The 19479-nt window shown below is 43.9% G+C and overlaps 1 protein-coding gene across 4 annotated transcripts; it reads left to right on the plus strand.

Moving 5' to 3' along the window:
* Positions 1 to 1859: 1859 nt before the first annotated feature.
* On the plus strand, positions 1860 to 17869 carry znf574 (zinc finger protein 574). Of its 4 annotated transcripts, none has more exons than XM_030072980.1 (10): positions 1860 to 1992; positions 3877 to 4043; positions 8995 to 10285; positions 10389 to 10609; positions 11026 to 11205; positions 11564 to 11658; positions 13257 to 13351; positions 14587 to 14735; positions 14995 to 15282; positions 16789 to 17869. In XM_030072980.1, the coding sequence occupies exons 2-10, from the start codon at positions 3879 to 3881 to the stop codon at positions 17386 to 17388; spliced, it is 3084 nt and encodes a 1027-aa protein (XP_029928840.1). In that variant the 5' UTR covers positions 1860 to 1992; positions 3877 to 3878; the 3' UTR covers positions 17389 to 17869. The 4 variants fall into 4 exon arrangements, with proteins under 4 accessions (XP_029928840.1, XP_029928837.1, XP_029928836.1 ...); XM_030072977.1 differs by lacking the exon at positions 1860 to 1992 and adding an exon at positions 2205 to 2326; XM_030072976.1 differs by lacking the exon at positions 1860 to 1992 and adding an exon at positions 2293 to 2371.
* The last annotated feature ends 1610 nt before the right edge of the window (positions 17870 to 19479 follow it).

A 19479-nucleotide genomic window follows, 5' to 3' on the forward strand; every position in this document is an offset into this window, starting at 1 on the left:
TCAGCCCCTAAAATCTCCCTCAGACGTTAATACCTGGTATCATCCAACATTTGAAATTATCTGAGTGTGACTTTGCCAAAGGTCACAGTGAGCTGAAAAAGACTACTCAGCTTTAGGTGATATGGAAGGAGAATAAGTGGTTGAATCGAGTGTGGCGGACACAATGAACAGCCCCTGTGACTGCTTTACATGTATTAGTATGTAAATAAGCTTTATATATATATTTAAAAAATTAGACGTGTATACCCCTCCATGACTATGGCTTAAGTTCTTTATGATCACTTTGGAGGGTTTCAGCTTGACCGGATTTCCTATGAAACACAATAGGAGCACTGGTTTTAAGGAGCCACTGCTGAAGTAAGTAATAAATGGTGTTTGCAATGAAAAATATGTTGTTCCAATGCATCCTCATTTCAGGTAATTTCAAATAAAATAATTTCATTTTTCCTCTTCAGGCACTGCAGCATGTAAGAGGCTGGTAGATGTCATCCTTTCCCTACAACAACTGAAAGACATGGCGATGGTCAGCTCAGACAAACAAACAAACAAAAAAAGTGGCTTCCCTCTTTGTGGGAATGTTAAGTTGGTGTGTATTCATTCATTATTTATATGAACAAATGAGTTTAATCATGTGTTGTTGAAAACAGCGGTGATTCATTTATTTGACTCAAGCTGGCAGGGATGCATTACAGTAAGAACAGCAAGAGTCCCTGCAAACAGGAGGAGGACGAGGAAACCTCACTGTTTACAGTGATTTTGTTATTTCTCTATTCAGATGTGAACTGGCAGCAGCAACCACCCTGCCCCAACCCGGTTCCTCAGGGGTGAACCGTAGTGCACACGGTCGGACGGCACAAAAACATAATGCAAAAACATAAAACAAGAAAGCCAGACAGTGAATGAAGCGAGGAAACAGAATAGCGTCCTGGTATGTAAAGAGAGAGAGAAAGCGGAAGGGGGCAGTGGTGGTTGAGCGAGCTAGAGAGTGAATGAAGAGAGAGAGTGGAGGCGGTAAAAACAAACATTTCGGAAAGGTTTTGATTCACCACAACCAGGGGCGCCGCCAGGAATTTTGGGCCCCATGAAAAAAAAGTATATTTAGATATTCACGCAATGATGGTTTAATAATTTTATATTAGTTTTTACCTATTTTTTGGGGCCCCTGTCAGGCAAGGGCCCTTGAAATTGTCCTAACTTTTCCCCCATATATGGCGCCCCTGACCACAACCATATTTCATCTGTCGCAACTGTGCACAAAACATTTCAGGCTGATACACCCAGTAGCCTAGTTTGTGCGCTAAGTCGCAGACATTCACAGACGACCAAACACATGATCTCCTCCAGGCTGCCATCTGGCAGCGTTAACAAGACATCTGTTTCAACCGTATCACACACCCTTGCATATTGCTGTCTAAAAATCTAGGCCCAACATATTTCCATAAATAGTAAACCAAGTCTCGCCTTGAAATGATGTGCACATTATTGATGTAACACTGAACTGAAAAAAACAACAACCTTTAATTCACAACACACCCTACAAACTGCAGTGTCTCAAAATACATCCACTGTATACCAGCCATCTAATCACACACTTGATTAGTGGTATATGCATGAATTGAATTCATGCATATACCACAGTATTTTTGTTTGTTTTAAATGCCTTATTAGATTTTGGAAGGGCATCTCTTGGTTTCTTTAATTGTATCTGATTTAAAGATTTTTTTATTTTTATTTTTTTTGGAAATAAGACAAAATACAGATGACATTAGAGATGTTTTTTTTTTTTTTTTTATCCCTGGGAGTCCGCAGATGCTTGCTGGACTGTCCTGAGCCCACTCTTTGAGGCGCGCTGCAGGAATACAAAGTCCCGCTTATGTGTGCTCGAATACTATTGGTGTGTTCAGTGACTGATAGCCTATCAGATCAAGGCTTCCTAACGTGCAGGAAAAAATGCAGTTGTCCTATTTCCTCGATTGGTAACGCAACAGCCCGGTGAGTAATGCCGAAATAATTATACTTATTTTATGTGAGCGCTACTTTCCAGACGGCAGACTTGCATATCGATGTTTCGTATGGAGGTTTTCGACGGGGGGAGACAACTAATGTTAACTTTTGGTCTGTCGCCGCCATTATACCACCGAAGAAGCGTATCCCGCCCTCCTTCTTCGGTCGGCTCTTCTTCTTCTTCTTCTCCTTCTTCTCGTCGCCACCAGAAAGTAAACATCACTGGTCCAAGTGGCGGACGAGTTTAGGTGCTAGCTAATGTGGTCAGGTTGCAGCTCTCGCATAATATGACCGACCCCGGCGATGTTATATGAGCTTGTTGGTGAGCTAGCTCGTCGGGAACACGTTAACGTTAGCCATATTGCCCGTAAGATGGCCATCGTTGTTTGTTAGCTGAACACCACCGGGCAGAGACCATGAGCTAGCTGCTAATGGTTAGCTTTAGCCCGTGAAACTGCCGTTTGCATCACATTGGCTCAAAACCCGCAACTTTCCAGTGAGCTAACGCGTGCTACCTGCTAATGGTGCCACAAACAGTGTAACCAAAGGGGCCATGAACATTGTATTGTCCTCCTGTATCGCCTTTGCAGTCAAAATCAGACCAGAAATTTGCCTTTGCAATGACCAAAGCCAGCTGACAGGGCATTGCCTCCTGTTGGTATATTATGAGATGGATGCCACCATGTGAAATACATATAAAGGAAATGTTAGGTGACACCCATGAGACTGCGATCAGAGTGGAAAATGACGCTGTGCCCAGACTGGAGTTTGCACAGAGGGGGAGATTGATACCAGAGAGGCAGACGTGATCACATGAGAGGTCGGACTAGTCATGAATCTGGTGGCTAATAGTCTAGCACTGACCCGGTGGTGTGTGTGTGTGTCTGCCCATCTGTGCTGCCGTGCCGTGACAGCATGGCCTTTTGCTGATAGGAAAGTAACACAGAGGCACACTTCATTAGACTGCCACGCTAATAGAGGTCACAGTTGACGTGCCACACTTGCATATTAAGTTTTATAACACTTGGATTTTCAAATAATAATAAAAAAAACTAAATGCAGGTTAGCAGTTATGTGTCATTTGAAATCAACATGTGCACTAAAGTTTGTCACTTTGTGTATTTATTTTTTTTTCCTCCAAAAGGGTAGTTGCATAAATGCCTCTTCCCCTCTGTTATGCTCCAGTTCTCTGTCTTCCCTTTTTTGAGCAGAGCTTTGCTGGTACACCATGAGGTCTGGTCTGTAGCCAGATCGAGACAAGCTGCAGAGACTGTGCTGTGATTGTAGTTACATGCAGTAGCAGCAGGAGCAAGACTCTGCACTTCCAAGGGTCCAATTACAGTATGCATCTCATTGATGCCTGAGCTAAACTTAAACTTGGCCCCTGAATTGGCAGTGGGACAAACTTGGCAAGGTGTCTACCTGAGCAGACATCTGCATGTGGTCAAAATAACAATTAGCCTCGGCTCAGCCTGTGGTGAGTCATCTTGGCAACCCCAAAGTTACCAGCCCTTTTGCCCGAGTTGTCCTCTTGGTAATGCATGCATGTGCTTCTTTTCATCAGGAGAGGGCAATGTTTGCAACCTAACCTTAAAATGTTGTGCAGTATTGTGTAAGCATTTGTATGAGCCTCACACTGTAATGTTACTTTAATATTCGGAGGATGATCAGTTTTGTGAGCAGTTAAAAGACTTTGGTCTCAGTGAATTTAGGGGGTAGTGCTTTTTTGTTTGTTTGTTTTGTTTTACACCACTACCTGTAGAGACTAGTAGGTGGATATACTCCATATTCCTACAGTATGTACACCACCATCTAAATCACTGTTTTGAATAACTGCTTTTCCTATGTGTTTGATCTGTAATTCCCTGGCAGCCATGGAGGCTTCTTCGTCGGTGTACATGTGTTTCCCCTGCTACCAGGAGTTCAACACCCTGGAAGATGTGCTCAAGCACCAGCTGACTTGCACTGCTGAGGTCGCAGATGGTCTGCCGGTCACATCTGGAACCAGCTCTCAAGCTGTCCCGCTGATGCAGACTCAGGTAAATACTGGCGTGATCTAGTGTTTGACATTTTAGCACCAGAATACACCAGAGTGTTTTGAGTGTATACACTGAAATGATTACTTTAAATCAAAAACATAATCCTGCACACAACCTGCTAGTCTTTGTGCCCTTGATCTGAGGCCACACTTGACAGTTTTAGATGTTTTGCAATGACATTGACTGTCTTAAGTCATACCTGTGTTCTGACTTATCTAGGTTTATACAACTATTGGCGTTTTTCCACTACCACCTACTCGGCTCTACTTGGCTTGACTCTAGTCGACTCGGTTTCGGTCGTTTTCCATTACAGCTGAGTACCACCTCATCGTGGGTGGAGTCCTCATAGCAAGGCGGCACACCGTCCAGCTCCCTCTGGATTCTTTGATCTGCCACCAAGCACAGAAAAGTCTCCACCTCTTCATTTGACCACGGTATCGGTTTGCTTGCCATTTTCCAACTTTGCCAACCTCAGCGCTGATCAATGCGCATGGTCGCTGTAGCCAGTTTTTTTTTTTTTTTAAATCGCGGGTTTGGTTTTCATGAAGGAGTCCCTCTCATATGTCGTCACTCCCTGACCAATCAGTGGCCTGCACTCTGTTTACATCACATTTTCGTCTCGACTCAGCTCGCTTGGAACCCCGGCCGAGTAGGTACTAAAATAGTACCTGCTACCAGGTGCTACCACCTAATGGAAAACCTTACAAACCGAGTAGGTGCTAGTGGAAAAGCGCCATATAACTAGGGCTGGACAATATGGACAAAATCAAATATTACAATATCTCGAACTGACACCTTGACAATGATAGTGTAATGATATTGTAGGGCTGATTATTAGTGTTTTGATAAGATATTTAAACACAACAGATTTTTGATTCCCAATCATAAGTAATGTGGATATAATGATGACCAAGCAGGCAGAGGCAAATAAAACACTGAACAGCTACAACAGTCTAGCCTACTAAGATAAGAAAACTGTTCGTTTTAAAGGTTGAAGGGGGTGCCTTCCCCGTAATTCAGCCTTTAAAACGTGAAAAGACAAAACAAATGCCATATCACAGTATTACCCAAAATCTGTATTTTTTTATTACATAGTAATACTAATAACTGGAGATGAAAATTAGCTGTATGTAACACATCTACCAGTAATTAGGTATCAGTCATATCCCAACATAATTTATCATTACAAGCCCCCACCACCAAACCACAGTATCAAAGTTTCTACCAGAACTCAAAAACATACATGTTATTGAATATTTGTTTAGTTATTGAGATTTTTCCTGCAAGCTTTAGAGTGCAGTTGATGTGAAGGTCTTAACAACAGCCACAGTTTGCTTTGCTGAATTCTGTCTTTTTTATTTCCACCAGTCTTATCAAGGCACTCAGCAGAATATTAAATCAGTGCCTCCATCCATTTATCTCTGCTTTTTACCTTGATAAATTGGTAATGGCTAAGTAGTATGCATTTAATAATTATTCTACAGTTTTGTACAGTTACAGTTACTCAAGAGCTACTCGGATCTGCTTTCCATTTAGTGTTTTGGCAAAATAACACATAAGCATGTTGTTCATCAGCCTCGTTGTAATTGACAAAAAAATGTGTAAGGGCTGAAATCGAACTGATGATGGGTAACTGGTCAATTTTCAGATCTGATTTTATATTTCAGAATGTGTTAGTGTGCATGTTTCCTATTTTGAATGAGCTCTGGTCCGACAATTTGATGCATATCGGTGTTAGGAGCATATTTTCTTGAGTAACCTCCATCCTTGAGGTTTTGGAACATACAGCTTTCTGTTATATTGCTGCGCATGATTCAGAGTGTAGGCACAGACAGATTTGATCAGAGAAACTAGCATTTTTCAACCTTTTAATTCCAACATGCTGTCAGTATGCTACTACAGTTATTTTTAATCTTATTTTTTGGCATTTTACATTTTTTGGATAGCTGACAGTAGTGCGAGACATGAGGGACTGGGGGAAAGAGGGTGATGGCAACAGAGGTCCAAAGCCAGATGCAGACCCAGGATGCTGCAGTTACATGGTGTGTGTTTGCCAACTAAGTCACCAGGACGCCCCCGTACTCCAGTTTTAATTCATCATCATGAGTATGGAAAAAATAAAACAGCCAATACGGTTTTAGTCTCTTTAAAACAGTAGCCGCTTGGTTGTTTTTGTTTCGGTGAGGTCTACAATCTGTGCCATTTCTCAGTGTGTTCTCTCTGTGTAAGAAAGGCGTGCAGCAGTATGTAAATTCCTTTGTATTTCCATTGTTTGGCTCATTGTGAATTTCAGAGCCCTGTGGGTTTTTACATAATGCATTGTATTCAATATATTGCACATTATGACATACTTTTTTTGGTTCAAAACATATTCCTTTGGGATGCATTTCATCAGAATGTTGAACTCCATTAATTCAGAGTTCCGCAAAGACCGCTATCTGAATTTCAGAGTCTGAAACTTGCATAATGAGTTTAGCTATTCCATTTTGTTTGACATATTTAGCGGAGTCTTAGTGCGACTGGTGCTTTTCTTGCCCTTCCTATGACATCTTCAGAAAGCCCGAGGGGTTAAAAGCAGTTATTGGCTCGCTGATGACGGTTAGCAGTAGGGCATAGTTGTGTGAGTCTGCACCCAGATTTCCCATCCTTACTGTCTTCAACACAAGTCCATGAAGCATGGTGACACTCATGACAGACAGATTGCATCCTGAGTTGCCAGCGGGAAGAGGAGCATGAGAGATGCATCAGTCAGTGCCACCCCTTCTGATGGATCACTCATTGGCCTTCTCATAGATGAATCAGCTGGAGAAACACTCTATAAAACCTGAGTGCCTTATGGCTTCCTGGCCCCTGCTTTGCCATCAGATGGTTTGTTATAAGCATCCCCATTCATTAGCCAGATTATCATAATTTCATGTCAGTACATTATGCGACATCGCTGTAAAACAAGGGCTGTTTACATCTCAAATGGATGTAGAAAGCTGTTACACAAATCTTTTCCCCCAATTCTCAGTTCAGTGTTCAGAATCAGAGAGCTGCAATTACAGGAAATAGACTGCTAGGAAATTAGAGGTGCAGCTTTATAGCATTAAATTGAGACGTATAGAAATTAATAATGAGAGAGTGCTCAAATGTGTTGTGTGTGTAATTATTCTCTCTTGTACGATGAAAAAAGAAGATCAAGTGCTATTAAGATACAATGTTCCGGAAATGTTGCGCTCCCTTCCATTTGCTTAATACATAGGTCTGGAAATCCAAATGCCGTCCCATTTAAATTATATGTTTGTGTCCACATGCAGTTTCTGGGTATACTTCTACAAGTCGTAAGTTGCCCTAATCAGTGATTAGGTTCATGAGAAGTGCACTCTGCTACAACTGAACAAATCCACCCCCTGTTCTGATTCTCTATTTGGAGCTGAGTGACTCATCCACTCTATCAGCGATTCTCCCTTATCAAATTGCTAAAAATATACACACATGGCACCATTTTAGGCCCTCAAATAATGATTTAGAAATTAAGTAATGGAATTTACTATGTCAGATGAATTCACCGTCAGCAACGTTTTCCAAGGCAAGGAGTATATTTTCCAGTTTTTAGATTCATGTAATTTGGTAGAAAAACCTCAATGCCCTGTTGTCTGGGATCAGCCAATTCTCAGTAGCTTGAGGGGGAATCGTCCTGTCAACATGCTTAGCATCATCTACCCAGACAAATTAGCTAAACACCAACCGGTGTCACTGTCACGCTCTGAGTTAGTGATTTCTTTATCCACAAATGGTATGGTATGGCTCCTTTCGTTTTCAAAGATTATTTTAGGGGTATTACAAGAGATAGGGACATGAAAAACTGCAGGAGGCCATATTCAAACCCAGGATGTTGCATTTACATGCCTTATCTCCCTCAAATTGTGCCATCCATTGCATATTGATGCTTTTTTTGTGGGGAAAAAGCAGGGCAAACATCCAGTGCTGAAATTTTAACAGCCATTGATAATTCATAATTGAGGCATAGTAATTTGGCATCAAGTAGCTAGCTGGCTATTGTCTGACAGACTACAGGGAACCTAATTGTGTGTGAAGTCTACATATTGCTGACCAATAAGAGCATTCAAATGTGGCATAATTCATTTGCCATAATTTGTATGTCTAAAATAGTCATCATGTTGGCAACCTGAGGGATGGACTCTCAAAGTGTATCAAATTTCCACAACACTTACAATTAAAATATGTTGGGTAGCTGTTTTATTGAACAATACCATGTGATTCTCCTTGCACTGTGCCTTTAATAACATAATATTCAGTTCCATTCAGCCGGTCAGCAACATGGTTATCTAAGATGGCTTTAGTCAAAGAAGTAAAATAACACATTGTTTTTTTAGCTTTATACTTACATCAAACAGATCTGATTCAACCACAAGTGGTCTTCAGTAATCTCATGCCAGAATACTAAAACAAACCCCCTCGCAATTATTATGTGGAACACGTTAAATTGCCTTGAATGAGGGAGTTTCAGACGCCAGACATCTTTAACCTCGACCTTGATGTTACCTTCTGTTTTTATAATCAAATGGATGGAGAGAGCTTGTGTGAAACCCCACAGAGTGACCCACTGAACCCTGATGGGCCTGTGATATTTATCGGCCAGGCGGAGGCCTTATCTTCTCTGTCTAGAGCGCTGGCTCAGAGGAACCTTGGCTCCAAACACATGCTGCTCTCATTGACCTCAGTGCCCACCAACACTGATTTCTCATCCCTCATCTGCAAGAAAAAAACATAGCCACTCGAGGTTGAACTGACTTGAGCCAATTACAGAGCTACTACTTGATTAAGAGTGACTTGCTACTCAGTATTACAAGGTGCATATTCCTTTGCTTGCAGAAACAAACAAGAATGACAAATGGATCACTGAAAATGGTGTTCTCTTCTTTTTCTGCCCTGTTATGTTTTGCAGCATCAGGTATTAAGCCAGCTTGTAGCTCCATCAAACGTCATTCTAGCCCCACAGATCCACGTCCAAACAGGAGGCTCCTCTGCATCACCTAGTATCAGTGGACCGAAGATTGCTGCAGCCTCTTCCTCAGTCAGGTTACCATCAGACCAGCCCAGAATCCTATACCAGTGTGGGGAATGCGATGAACTTTTCAAGAGCTTGGACCTTTGGCAGCTACACCGGAAAGAAGGCTCGTGTAATCAGCCTGTCTCTGGTACCATGTCCAAACCTGATCCAGGAACAAAACCAGAAGAAGAGCTGCAACCTGAGCAAGAACCCGAGACAGAACCTGGGCCGGAACCTGAGACAGAACCTGGACCAGAACCCGAGACAGAACCTGGGCCAGAGCCTGAAACAGAAACTGGGACAGATGAGACTGTATTATCAGAGAAGACGCCAGTAGAGGCTCAGGATCAAACCACAGTAACAAACGCAGGAGAGGTGAGCCAGTCTCAGTCCGTTGCAGAGGTCCTGTCCGCTCAGACCCCAGACCCTCCTGTCTCTGAGTTACCTGTCCCTTCTAATTTAGAGGATTCCTCTCCCTCCAAAAAGAGAGGGGCCAACAAAAAGCCTAAGCCCGAACCCGTGCTCCTGTGTGTGGATTGTGGTTCAAGCTTTGGTCTGGTGTCTGAGCTTGTGGCCCACCGTAAGACTCAGCATGGGTTGGAAGAAGCCCTGCACCGTTGCTCTGTCTGCGGGGAGAGCTTTCTCAACACCACCCTCTTTCTCTACCACCGCAAACAGCACCGGCAGAAGGGTGAAGAGAAAGAAATGGCAATGGTTTTAGAACAGACATCGGAGGACGTTTGTACTGAGACCAATGGCACTGATGAGCAGGGGCAGGATGCCACTCCCTCTGCCAACATTTCCACCTCCAGCTTCACACAGCCTGAGTCATTCATGTGCACCCAGTGTGGTGAGAGCTTCATCAACGATGTAGGGCTGGCTGCGCATCGAAAACAGAAGCATGGCCTGCAGGAGGCCCTCCACCATTGTTCTGAGTGTAGCCAGGATTTCATGAACACAACCCAGTACCTGTACCATCGCCGCTCGCACCGCAGCAAACAAGGGGCAGAGGAGGGGGTGGGAACTGAAGCCAGTGTTGAAGTAGCCACCACCACCCCTCAAGATGTACCACAGAGCTCAAAGCGGCAACACTCTCCCTCTGCCTCCTCCAGTGAATCAGGTGCGCCACAACCTAAGAGAGGCAGGCCTTCCATCAGGATCCACCGTGGCATTAATGCCCTCAAAGGTAAGTGAATTCAATTGCTAAAACATCCACTCAGAAACTTGAAGGTATTTGTCACTGGTCAGTCATGTTTAGGTCCTTTGCGAAATTATTTTTGTTTTGTCAGAGAGCAACAAAGGGCCAGACAACACCAAGGAGGATTTGGAGGGCAACGCTGCCACAGACTTAGACAACACCAACCTCCCTCCGCCTGCCAAGCTCTTGCATGACTGGGCTCGCACCCCGCTACCCCATGTTTGCCCCTACTGTGGCAAAACTTTCACACGCCGTGTCTTTCTCCGCACCCACGTCTACAGCCACACAGGAGAAAAGCTCTTCACATGCAAGGTGTCAATCAAAATTTGATCAAAATGGCTCTTGTCTTCTGTCTGGGGGGCTAATTTGCTTTGATGCTGATGCCATGTATGTCATCCAGGTGACGTGGCTGGTATGATATGATGCTTTGAAGTGGGTTGGTTGTTTTGACAGATATGTATAGAACTGCAACTTGACAAAGCCCTGATCTCATTATATCTGACAGATGATCAGTATTTTTTTTATGTCTATCACAATGTTGATTTCTGCACAATGGAAATTTTGGGGAATTATAGTGAGAGCAATTTTAGTCAATTCCAGCCCTTTTTATTCTCTTATAAGAGGTACTTAAAATGACTTTTGTGTACTTTTTTGTGTGCTTTTGTGCACCTTTGTGTATTGTGTAAATACAATGAACAGCACTAATCCTGATTATTGTTGTTGTGAAGGTGTGCTCAAAGGCCTTTACTAACTCCCAAAGCCTGCTGCGCCACAGCATGAGCCACACAGGCAATAAGCCCTTCAACTGTGATGTGTGTGGCAAGAACTTCTCCCAGGCGGCCACCTTGAAGAGACACAAACGCACTCACACATCAACACAGCCTCGACGCAAGCGTGGACGCAAACCGGTAGAGTGTTTGAAAACTTCTTTTTCCTTGAAGGCTTTCTCAAATTGAACAAGAACATGAAAAGCAGCATTTGTGTTCAGAATTCATCATTATACTGTTGCTTAAAATCTGAAGCAGGTCTTAAGCAAAGGTCTGTATAAGATGGCTACAAAATAAGCTTACTTTGATCCTGTTATATGCTTTACTATGATGTTGGCAATCATTTTATAACTATGATGTTGGCAATCATTTTATCAAGTAGGTGTCACTTTTCCACATGGAAGATACCCTGTTTTGGAGTGAACAAATCTTGAAATCTTGAATTTCTGACAAGGAAGTGTAATTTTTACGCATAAATGTGTCTTGTCCTTCTCTGCAGGCATGTACTTTGGACAGTGAGGGATCTTCCCATCTCTTCCCCTGCCCTTATTGCCCCTCACGGTTCAACACAGAGGATCAGCTCACCCATCACAAGTAATAATGCTTTAGTAACATTAGGCATTGAGTGTGCTCTGTTTGCATGGAGTAGAATGGAGTTAGCCACATTCAATAATCTACCTTACTTTCACCTGCTTCCATATGAACCAGAGAATATGTCCAATAATTGCAAACTTGTTTACAGATGTAAATACACCAGAATTCCCCCAAGCAGAGCCCAGGACAGGATTTAGATAAACAACATTCTCCTATCCAGGAGCTGCTATGGCTGAGCCGTGTCCGACGACTGAGCGAGACCTCTAAGCAGTGTAGTAAACACACGGGCTGAGATGTCTGAGTGCCCTTGAGCCCCAGCCACAGATGATTGACAGACGGAGGCTCAGTAAATTAAGATGATAATGATAACAATCCAGGACAGGGAAAGAGAAAAGTATTAGAGCTTGGTCATATTCTGCCTGGCTGAGGAAGGGGGAGGCGGGTGCGTGTGTGTGTGTGTGTGTGTGTGTGTGTGTGTGTGTGTGTGTGTGTGTGTGTGAAGGAGGACAGGTGGTGGGGAGGCGGGGTATGATTGACTTGTCACTGACCCCAGAACCACTGGCAAGGTGTGCTCAGGGAGCCAATGGATCATTCCCCTTGAACCATTTCTCTGTTACAGTTGAGGAAAAGCAGGAAATCGGTATATATATGCAGTGTTCTCTACGTACACTGTCTCCTCCCTCATTAGAGAACATTTTGCTGGGAGGAGAGGTGACCCAGACTGAAATTTTAATTCTCTGAGCTGCCTCAGGGTCAGCTGTCCCTGAAATATTGATTTCTTATTGTCTACTTAACATGGAAGAGAAACAGCCTGGCCTCCTATATAGGCCTTGAGGGGTCCTTGCACATAACCTCTAGCATTCTACTTCAGGAGTGGTGTGTGGTTAAGTACTTTATAGATCCATTACCTGTAGCAGTGCACCATACATAATAGATTGACTGCTATGTATTTTTCAGTGGAGCATTATGTTTCTTTTACTTAAACATAGTCTCTTTCTGTCCTGATTATTGGAAGCTCTCCAAAGAACCGGCATTGTCTTTACATGGTGTGATGTACTGTACTGATGAAGCATTAGCAGAATACACGCTAGCTTCTCTCCCCTCTCCTCTCCTAAGGCTATATCCAGCATAATGTTATGCAATAGATAAATATAGTCTTTCATGTCCTAACTCTCTTACTCCCCCTGTTTACTGCCGTTCTTTTATCTCCAGCTTTTATATACTTCACTAATACCCCTTATTTAACCTGAAGCATAGCTAAGCATATAGGTGCTTGTAATCCTCATACAAGTCACATGTAGGGTTGCAGTGTAAAGCCTAAACATGGTTTTTAACCTCTATGACAGTATAAGTGCCGTTGAAGAAAGCACACATTGCGGTTTGATTACTACCTGTTCATGTGAAAGGCATGATTAAAACGCCTTTTAACTTAGTTTTTCTGTCTTGACATTCAAGAGTTATTTTTCTGCAGATAAAAGCAAATAGCAGATGAGATAGCACCATGTCAGTAACACAAGGAATGATATATTGTTCAATCATCTTCTTTGATAGATGTGTGTGCACATGCATGTATTTGTGAATGTGTGTGTGTTCGACAGACTGCTCCACACCAGCCACCCGTTCCCGTGCGCACAGTGTGGAGAGGCCTTCAAACGCAGGAAGGAGCTGGACCTGCACTCCCTCTCTCACCAAGGTCAGAGTTCCATGCTCAGCTTAGCTCTGACCTTTGACCCCCATGTTTGTAATGTCAGCAGCAGTTACAACACATACCAGTCATCTGGGCTGGAGCCTTTGTGTTTCTTTTCCTCTGTGTTATTGAGTCGTTGCGTCTTTTACTTCAAAGTTTATGTGCCACATTTTGCATTCTCTCCTCCCTATCTGTTTTTTTCCCCCTCGTCTTGATTTTGTCTTTGATCTGTATTTCTATCTATTCGTGCAAATGTGTGAAGGCATTCAGGAAGATTAAAGATGATACAGATGTGGTACACGTGTCAAGAATCCAGATCCAACTCCCCGAGTCAAGTTATAATGGAAGCCTATTAGATATGATGTTCCCATCAGTTCAGCTTGCAGTGAATTATTATTGATTGATGCAAAGTCGTCAGTAAATGCTCCCCTCAGCTTTCCTGGGTGGCCAACCCTGTTTATTTACAAACATACATCTCCATGTTATATGTGCATTGTTCCTCCGATACATTAGGTCAATTAATTTCCATTGATTTGTGTCCCATGTGGAACTGAAGAGAAAGGCAGAGATAAATGAATTGGGTCATTTTGTTGATGTTTGATCTTAATCAGGTGGGGCGTTGCTACAGCTACCTCGTTAGCTCAGCTTGAGGAGGTGGTTTGTGTTAGAGGTCAGAGGTACGTGACTCCTTGGAGAGAGATGATTTGTGAGATTGATCCATTGATCAGTCAAGGGCCATGGGTTGAAATCGTGTGTATTAAAGGTTTAAATGAAGGGTCCCACTGGGGACGCAGATAGCCCCCACTGGAATAGACAGTACAGATGGTTAGCAGATTGCAGTGTTGGCCTGAAGACCCATAGACTTGCTGATGAACCATCAGTGCACAGCATTTCCCTTCTTGGTTATCAAACGCTGAATGTGGGTATGATATGCTAAAATGCAGCACAGTAAGTACTACCATGTGGTCTCACTGCAAGAAACAAATGACCATAGTTACGTGCTTCCCTCGTTTGTAAACCGAAAAATTGGCTGCAGCTGAATGTTTGGGCAACATTGCCTATCATTAGTCAGTCATATATGCATAGCACCATGGCGCAGCTCGCAATCAGCATATTCAGCATATTCAAATGAGCCATCAGATAGTAGCTGATGTAGTTGCTGATAGTGTGAGAGCCGTGTATGTGCCTCTGTGTCTATCGACCTGGTACTCACCTAAAGCCGAGCACTTTTCCTTTCCCAGATAAGGAACCAGCAACATGTGCCCACTGCTCAGCCCAGTTTGTCAACCAGTCGGTGTTGGACATCCACCTGCAGCGCTGCCCAACCACAGAGGAGGAGAGGAACGCCGGTCGAGGACGGGGCCAGGGGCGAGGACGCTGCACTGGACAGGTGAGGAGAACAGAAAATTGTAATAGCTGTTTTTTTGGCAGGTTTTTCTTCGTAAATTCATGTTTATTCAGTGTTTATTAATTTTGAAGGACCGTGATCTGTTTTTAATGAGGGTGTCTCAGCTGAAGAAAGCTTTCAGACCACGAGATGAACTTTTATTTAACCTTTAATTTCCACTCTCTCTCTCTCTTTGCTTTTCCAACCCCTCTCACTCTCCTGGCCTTTTCCTCTTTCCCTCCCATTCTCCCTCCTCTCTCAGATTGAGTGCGACTTATGCGGCCACCGCTGCATGACCCAGGAGGGCCTGGACCTGCATCGGTTATCCCACACAGGCCAGACACCTCTCAAGTGCCCCGTGACGCCTTGCCGACGCCGGTTTGCTTCCAATGCTGCCCTGGAGGAGCACGTGCTGGCCCACTTCCAGGGCACGCACACCAAGGCCAAGAACCGACCCCGCTTCCGCTGCCAGATCTGCCACAAGGACTTTGCCTACACTTCCACCTTCAACGTCCACATGAGGACACACACTGATGAGAGGCCCTTTGAGGTGAGGAAGGGTGGTGTGTACATGTGTGTGTCTGCACAAAGTGGGGATGTTTCCTCTGTGATTTTGTTTGCAGCTGTGGAGCTTTGTGTGATTTTTCTATTTTTGTCTTAGATCGGTCACTGCTTGGGTCTAAATTATGTTTAAGGTTGAGGTTCTAGTGTTAAAAATGTTTTAGTCACACTATAATCAGCATATTCATTATTTCTAAAACATCTGGACTTCTCTTATTTCAGTTTCAGTGAAAATTAAGACTACATTACATGGTTTATTCAATTTCGCATTTCCTTTTGCCATGGTGGTATACCACTGCTCCCCCACCTTCTGAAGTCACCTTCTTCATTTTTATACATAGCTTTCAAGTCCCGAAATGGCTGTATTTCAATTCAAAGCACCGCCTCACCCCTCCTCGGTCACACCCATCTGTGGCTGTGGCCATCTTTCTGGTTCCGGACCGTGGCCATTTGTGCAGTGTGTGTCCTGCGGGTGTTTCCCTCCTCCTTGTGTACCTGTGATTAATGACACAGGCTGAGTTAGAGCCTGTCAGCTCCCCTCTGTGGCTGTTTCTATTCTGGGACGCTCTCCCTCTCCCTCTGCTGCTCTGGTGACTGGGCAGGACCTCAACCAGAGACCCACCCAAGCCCCTCACAGCACATGAGGCTGTAGAAATTGATTGAATGCACGTGGCTTTGCTTTTAGCCTTAATCTGTCAAACGTGCTAAGGATTGAGGTTCAAGGGATCTCAAGCATACAGGTAGTCATGGGTATGAATTTTAATTTAGCCCAGATACACTGTGTGCAATACTGAATGAAGGCCTGTGTTTGCTGAGTACATAAAACCAGTGTAACAGACATGAGAATATGAGTATGCATATTAAACCCCCTAATATACAGACACTGGAACTGTTACTCTTCCAGCAGGGTTTACAATTCCGGTGTGTGTGTCACCCGTGGGAATCAAAGGAAAGCACAACCTAGCCATTTTGTCACTTGGCTCTACTCACTGAGCCACAGCGCCTCTGGTTTCATCAAGTTTGTGTTTGTAGTTCATTGTCTGCAGTCAGGTGGGAGCTAGCAAAGAGCCAGTGTTAGGATGGCAGGCCAGGTACTACTGTGGAATTGTAAATGTGAATACTCTATTGAGAAATAGTCTGGCTTTCACCTCACTGGTAACACCTGTTTCTGCTACAAGTCCCCTGTGTAGCTGATCATACTACCTCTTTCTCACTTTTTGTCTTCTTTTATTGCTTTGTGTCTGTCTCCCCCCTCCGTTCTTCCCCCCCCTACGATGTTTTTTTCTGTTCTTGATCTGCCCCAGCCAGAATTGCTACATCTGCAGAAAAATACAAAGAGAGGTCTCAGGAAATACTATTTGCAGTCAGGAAAAGGCATTGCTGTGAACTTAATCCCGTATTTTCATACCATGCTCCCCTTCTCTCTTAACACCTTTTGCCCTTTTTTGTTTTTTCCTCCCCTGTCTTCCCTCTTTACCCTCTTCCCATCCACCAGTGCTCCACATGTGGCAAACGTTTCCGCCAGCTGCCCCACCTACAGGACCATGAGCGCATCCACAGCGGCCTGCGGCCCTTCTGCTGCTGGGTTTGCGGCAAGAGTTTCAGCGTGGCTGCCCGTCTCACGGAGCATGCCCGCACCCACAGCGGCGAAAAGCCTTATCCCTGTCCCCACTGCCCTGCTGCCTTCCGCTCGCGCTCCAACCTGGATAAACACATCCGGCTGCATGGCGACGTGCCTCCAGAGGCCAGCGTGCAGGCTGTGCAGGCAGCCGAGGCTGCACAGGTCCAGAAGGTCCTGGAAGGGGCCAAGGTGCTCTCTTCTCTGGCCGACACGGGTGATGGAGATTCTGGAGCTGTGCAGACAATCTATGTACTGCAGGGGGCTGAAGGCGGGGCCGAGACGGTTATGATCCCGTCTGATCAGCTCAGTGCCATGGAGGGCTCTTCGCAGGTCGTCATCCTGCCCTCGTCTGTCCTGGGAGGTCAGGCCATTACAGTTCCCACCATCACCATGGATGGCAATGAAATTACCATGGTGGAGGGGAGCCAATCTCCTCAACATGCTATTGAATTCATTGTGGAAGAGACTGTTTAAAGGCCGTTGAGGAAGGAATAGAACAAGAGAGAATCTGTAACTCATATTAGTTGTGAATAAAGACTGTTTAGGAATTAAAGAGATTGATTATTTGAAGGATATTAAACCATCACTTGCAATTATTCCCTTGTGTGTGTATAGTTTCATGGACATCTGAGCCAGTTTGAAGATAATTTGCATTCAGTGTGGTAATAACATTTTTCAGAGATACTGTTCCAGACTTTGGCTGAGCAGTAAAGACAGGTTTGGTTTGTTGATATTGTATAAGCTACAGAATTAAGGGTTCCAAGAAGGAAATCTCAGGAAAACAGAATGTACCCTCAAAGTGTATCTTTCAGACCGATTGAAAATCAGATTGTAAAATTGTTCCGCGATTGTATACAGACAATATCTATTTACAGCTCCTTTTTATTAGAGAAGGTCCGGTGGCAGCCCATAAAGCCTGTTCTGCTTTCTTTATAATAAAACGCTTCAGCTTTCACATTTGTGAGCGTCCATCATTTTATAAGGAAGATGACATGAGGGCATCGGCCCGCTCTCCCATCAGATAGGATAGGCTTTATAGGCCATGCTGTAAATTGCCCCTGCTACCTTTTGACATAAAAAATGTCGGGCCCTCTGGATAGAAATACACAGACTCAGGATAATCCAATGTAGAGCTTTTAAAATATCTCTCTATGCCTCTCACACTCATACGCACAGCCACGGGGTGAAGGCAGAATGACTTCGAATTGTGTGTATATAGATTAACAATAATGTTTCAATAATTTGTAGGACATTACATTATTGATTGGTTTTGTGTTGTAATTGCATGCAATAATAAGGACGCAACAAGATTTATGATGATTTAGCTGAAGCAGAGCATTATGCAGTGGTGAGTAGTGTTATGAAATTATCCTGCTATTGCTGTATAGTTATCAAAAATAATGATCCCATTTGTGCCTGAATGGGAAGAGGCGTAATGTGATATAAGTTTTGCCAGCGCTGCAGTAGCCCATTATAGGTTTCTAAAGCGCAGTTTATGGCTGTCTCCCACCCAGTGATTGCTGACAGGGGGGTTTGAAACCACACACAAGCAGAGGCACTCAGTCTTAGTTTGTTTTCATGTCATGGAGGGAGAAATGCTGATGATTGTGCAGGGAACTGAAATAGGGAAATTGCAGCATTTCAGCTGAGTGAGAAGCATATAAAGACACAGAGGGCTCCTGAGGTGCAAAGGGAACCCAATGCCAGGAATTCAGCCGCTCTTCATTGCATTTCTGAGAGCGGGACAGAATCAACAGGCAACGAGTCGATAAATGGATGTTTTTTTCCTTCCAAGCAAATCTTGAGAGCTGATATTCTGGTAGAGTGCCATTTATCATATCTGCCACCTAACATGGAAGCTAACAGCACACACACCACACACACACGCGGACTCGTAATGAAATTTTGGATGCCGAAGGTGAAATCATGAGACCAGTGTGCTCGAGGGAAGCGGTCCGACTGCAGTATAATGATCTTGTTGCTGTTCAGAAGACAGTATATTGTCTGGCTGCGTTCTGATTGTTTTGTAGCCTCCAGCCGGTCCATTCCTCAGCTCACACTCAGCTCTGTCTTAGTTTTATCAATCGTTGTGTTTTCATTCCAATACTGACTTTGTGTTTATTTCACAGGGCAGAACAGTGAGTCCAAAGGCTGCTGATGTGAGGACTGACAGCTCAACATAAGTTTTAAACACATTTGAAACACAAAATAGTTTATTGTTTGTAAATGTAGCAGCAAATAGAAAGTCCCACAGCTGCACTTGTGTCTGTGGGATCGTTTTTGTTTCAGTGACAGGAATGTATGCACAAAATCAGGTTTTGCCCACAGTGATGGGAGTCCATCAAAACCTAATTAGGATATGATAAGAATCCTACACAGGACCATCATTTTGGTGTGGCTTTTATCTTCTGTCAGGATGCCAGGAAGTGACAGATCTCCCTTGTTTTGCTCACATTGCTTTTGAATTGTCAAAAACTCGATATGGAGGCACTCAGGCTGCCATTGATATTGAGATTCTGTATACTCCACACACAAATCCACACACAAATGTGCTGCCAAACAGAG

Source organism: Myripristis murdjan, chromosome 16 (genome assembly GCF_902150065.1).
Source record: "Myripristis murdjan chromosome 16, fMyrMur1.1, whole genome shotgun sequence".
NCBI classification, from domain to species: domain Eukaryota; kingdom Metazoa; phylum Chordata; class Actinopteri; order Holocentriformes; family Holocentridae; genus Myripristis; species Myripristis murdjan.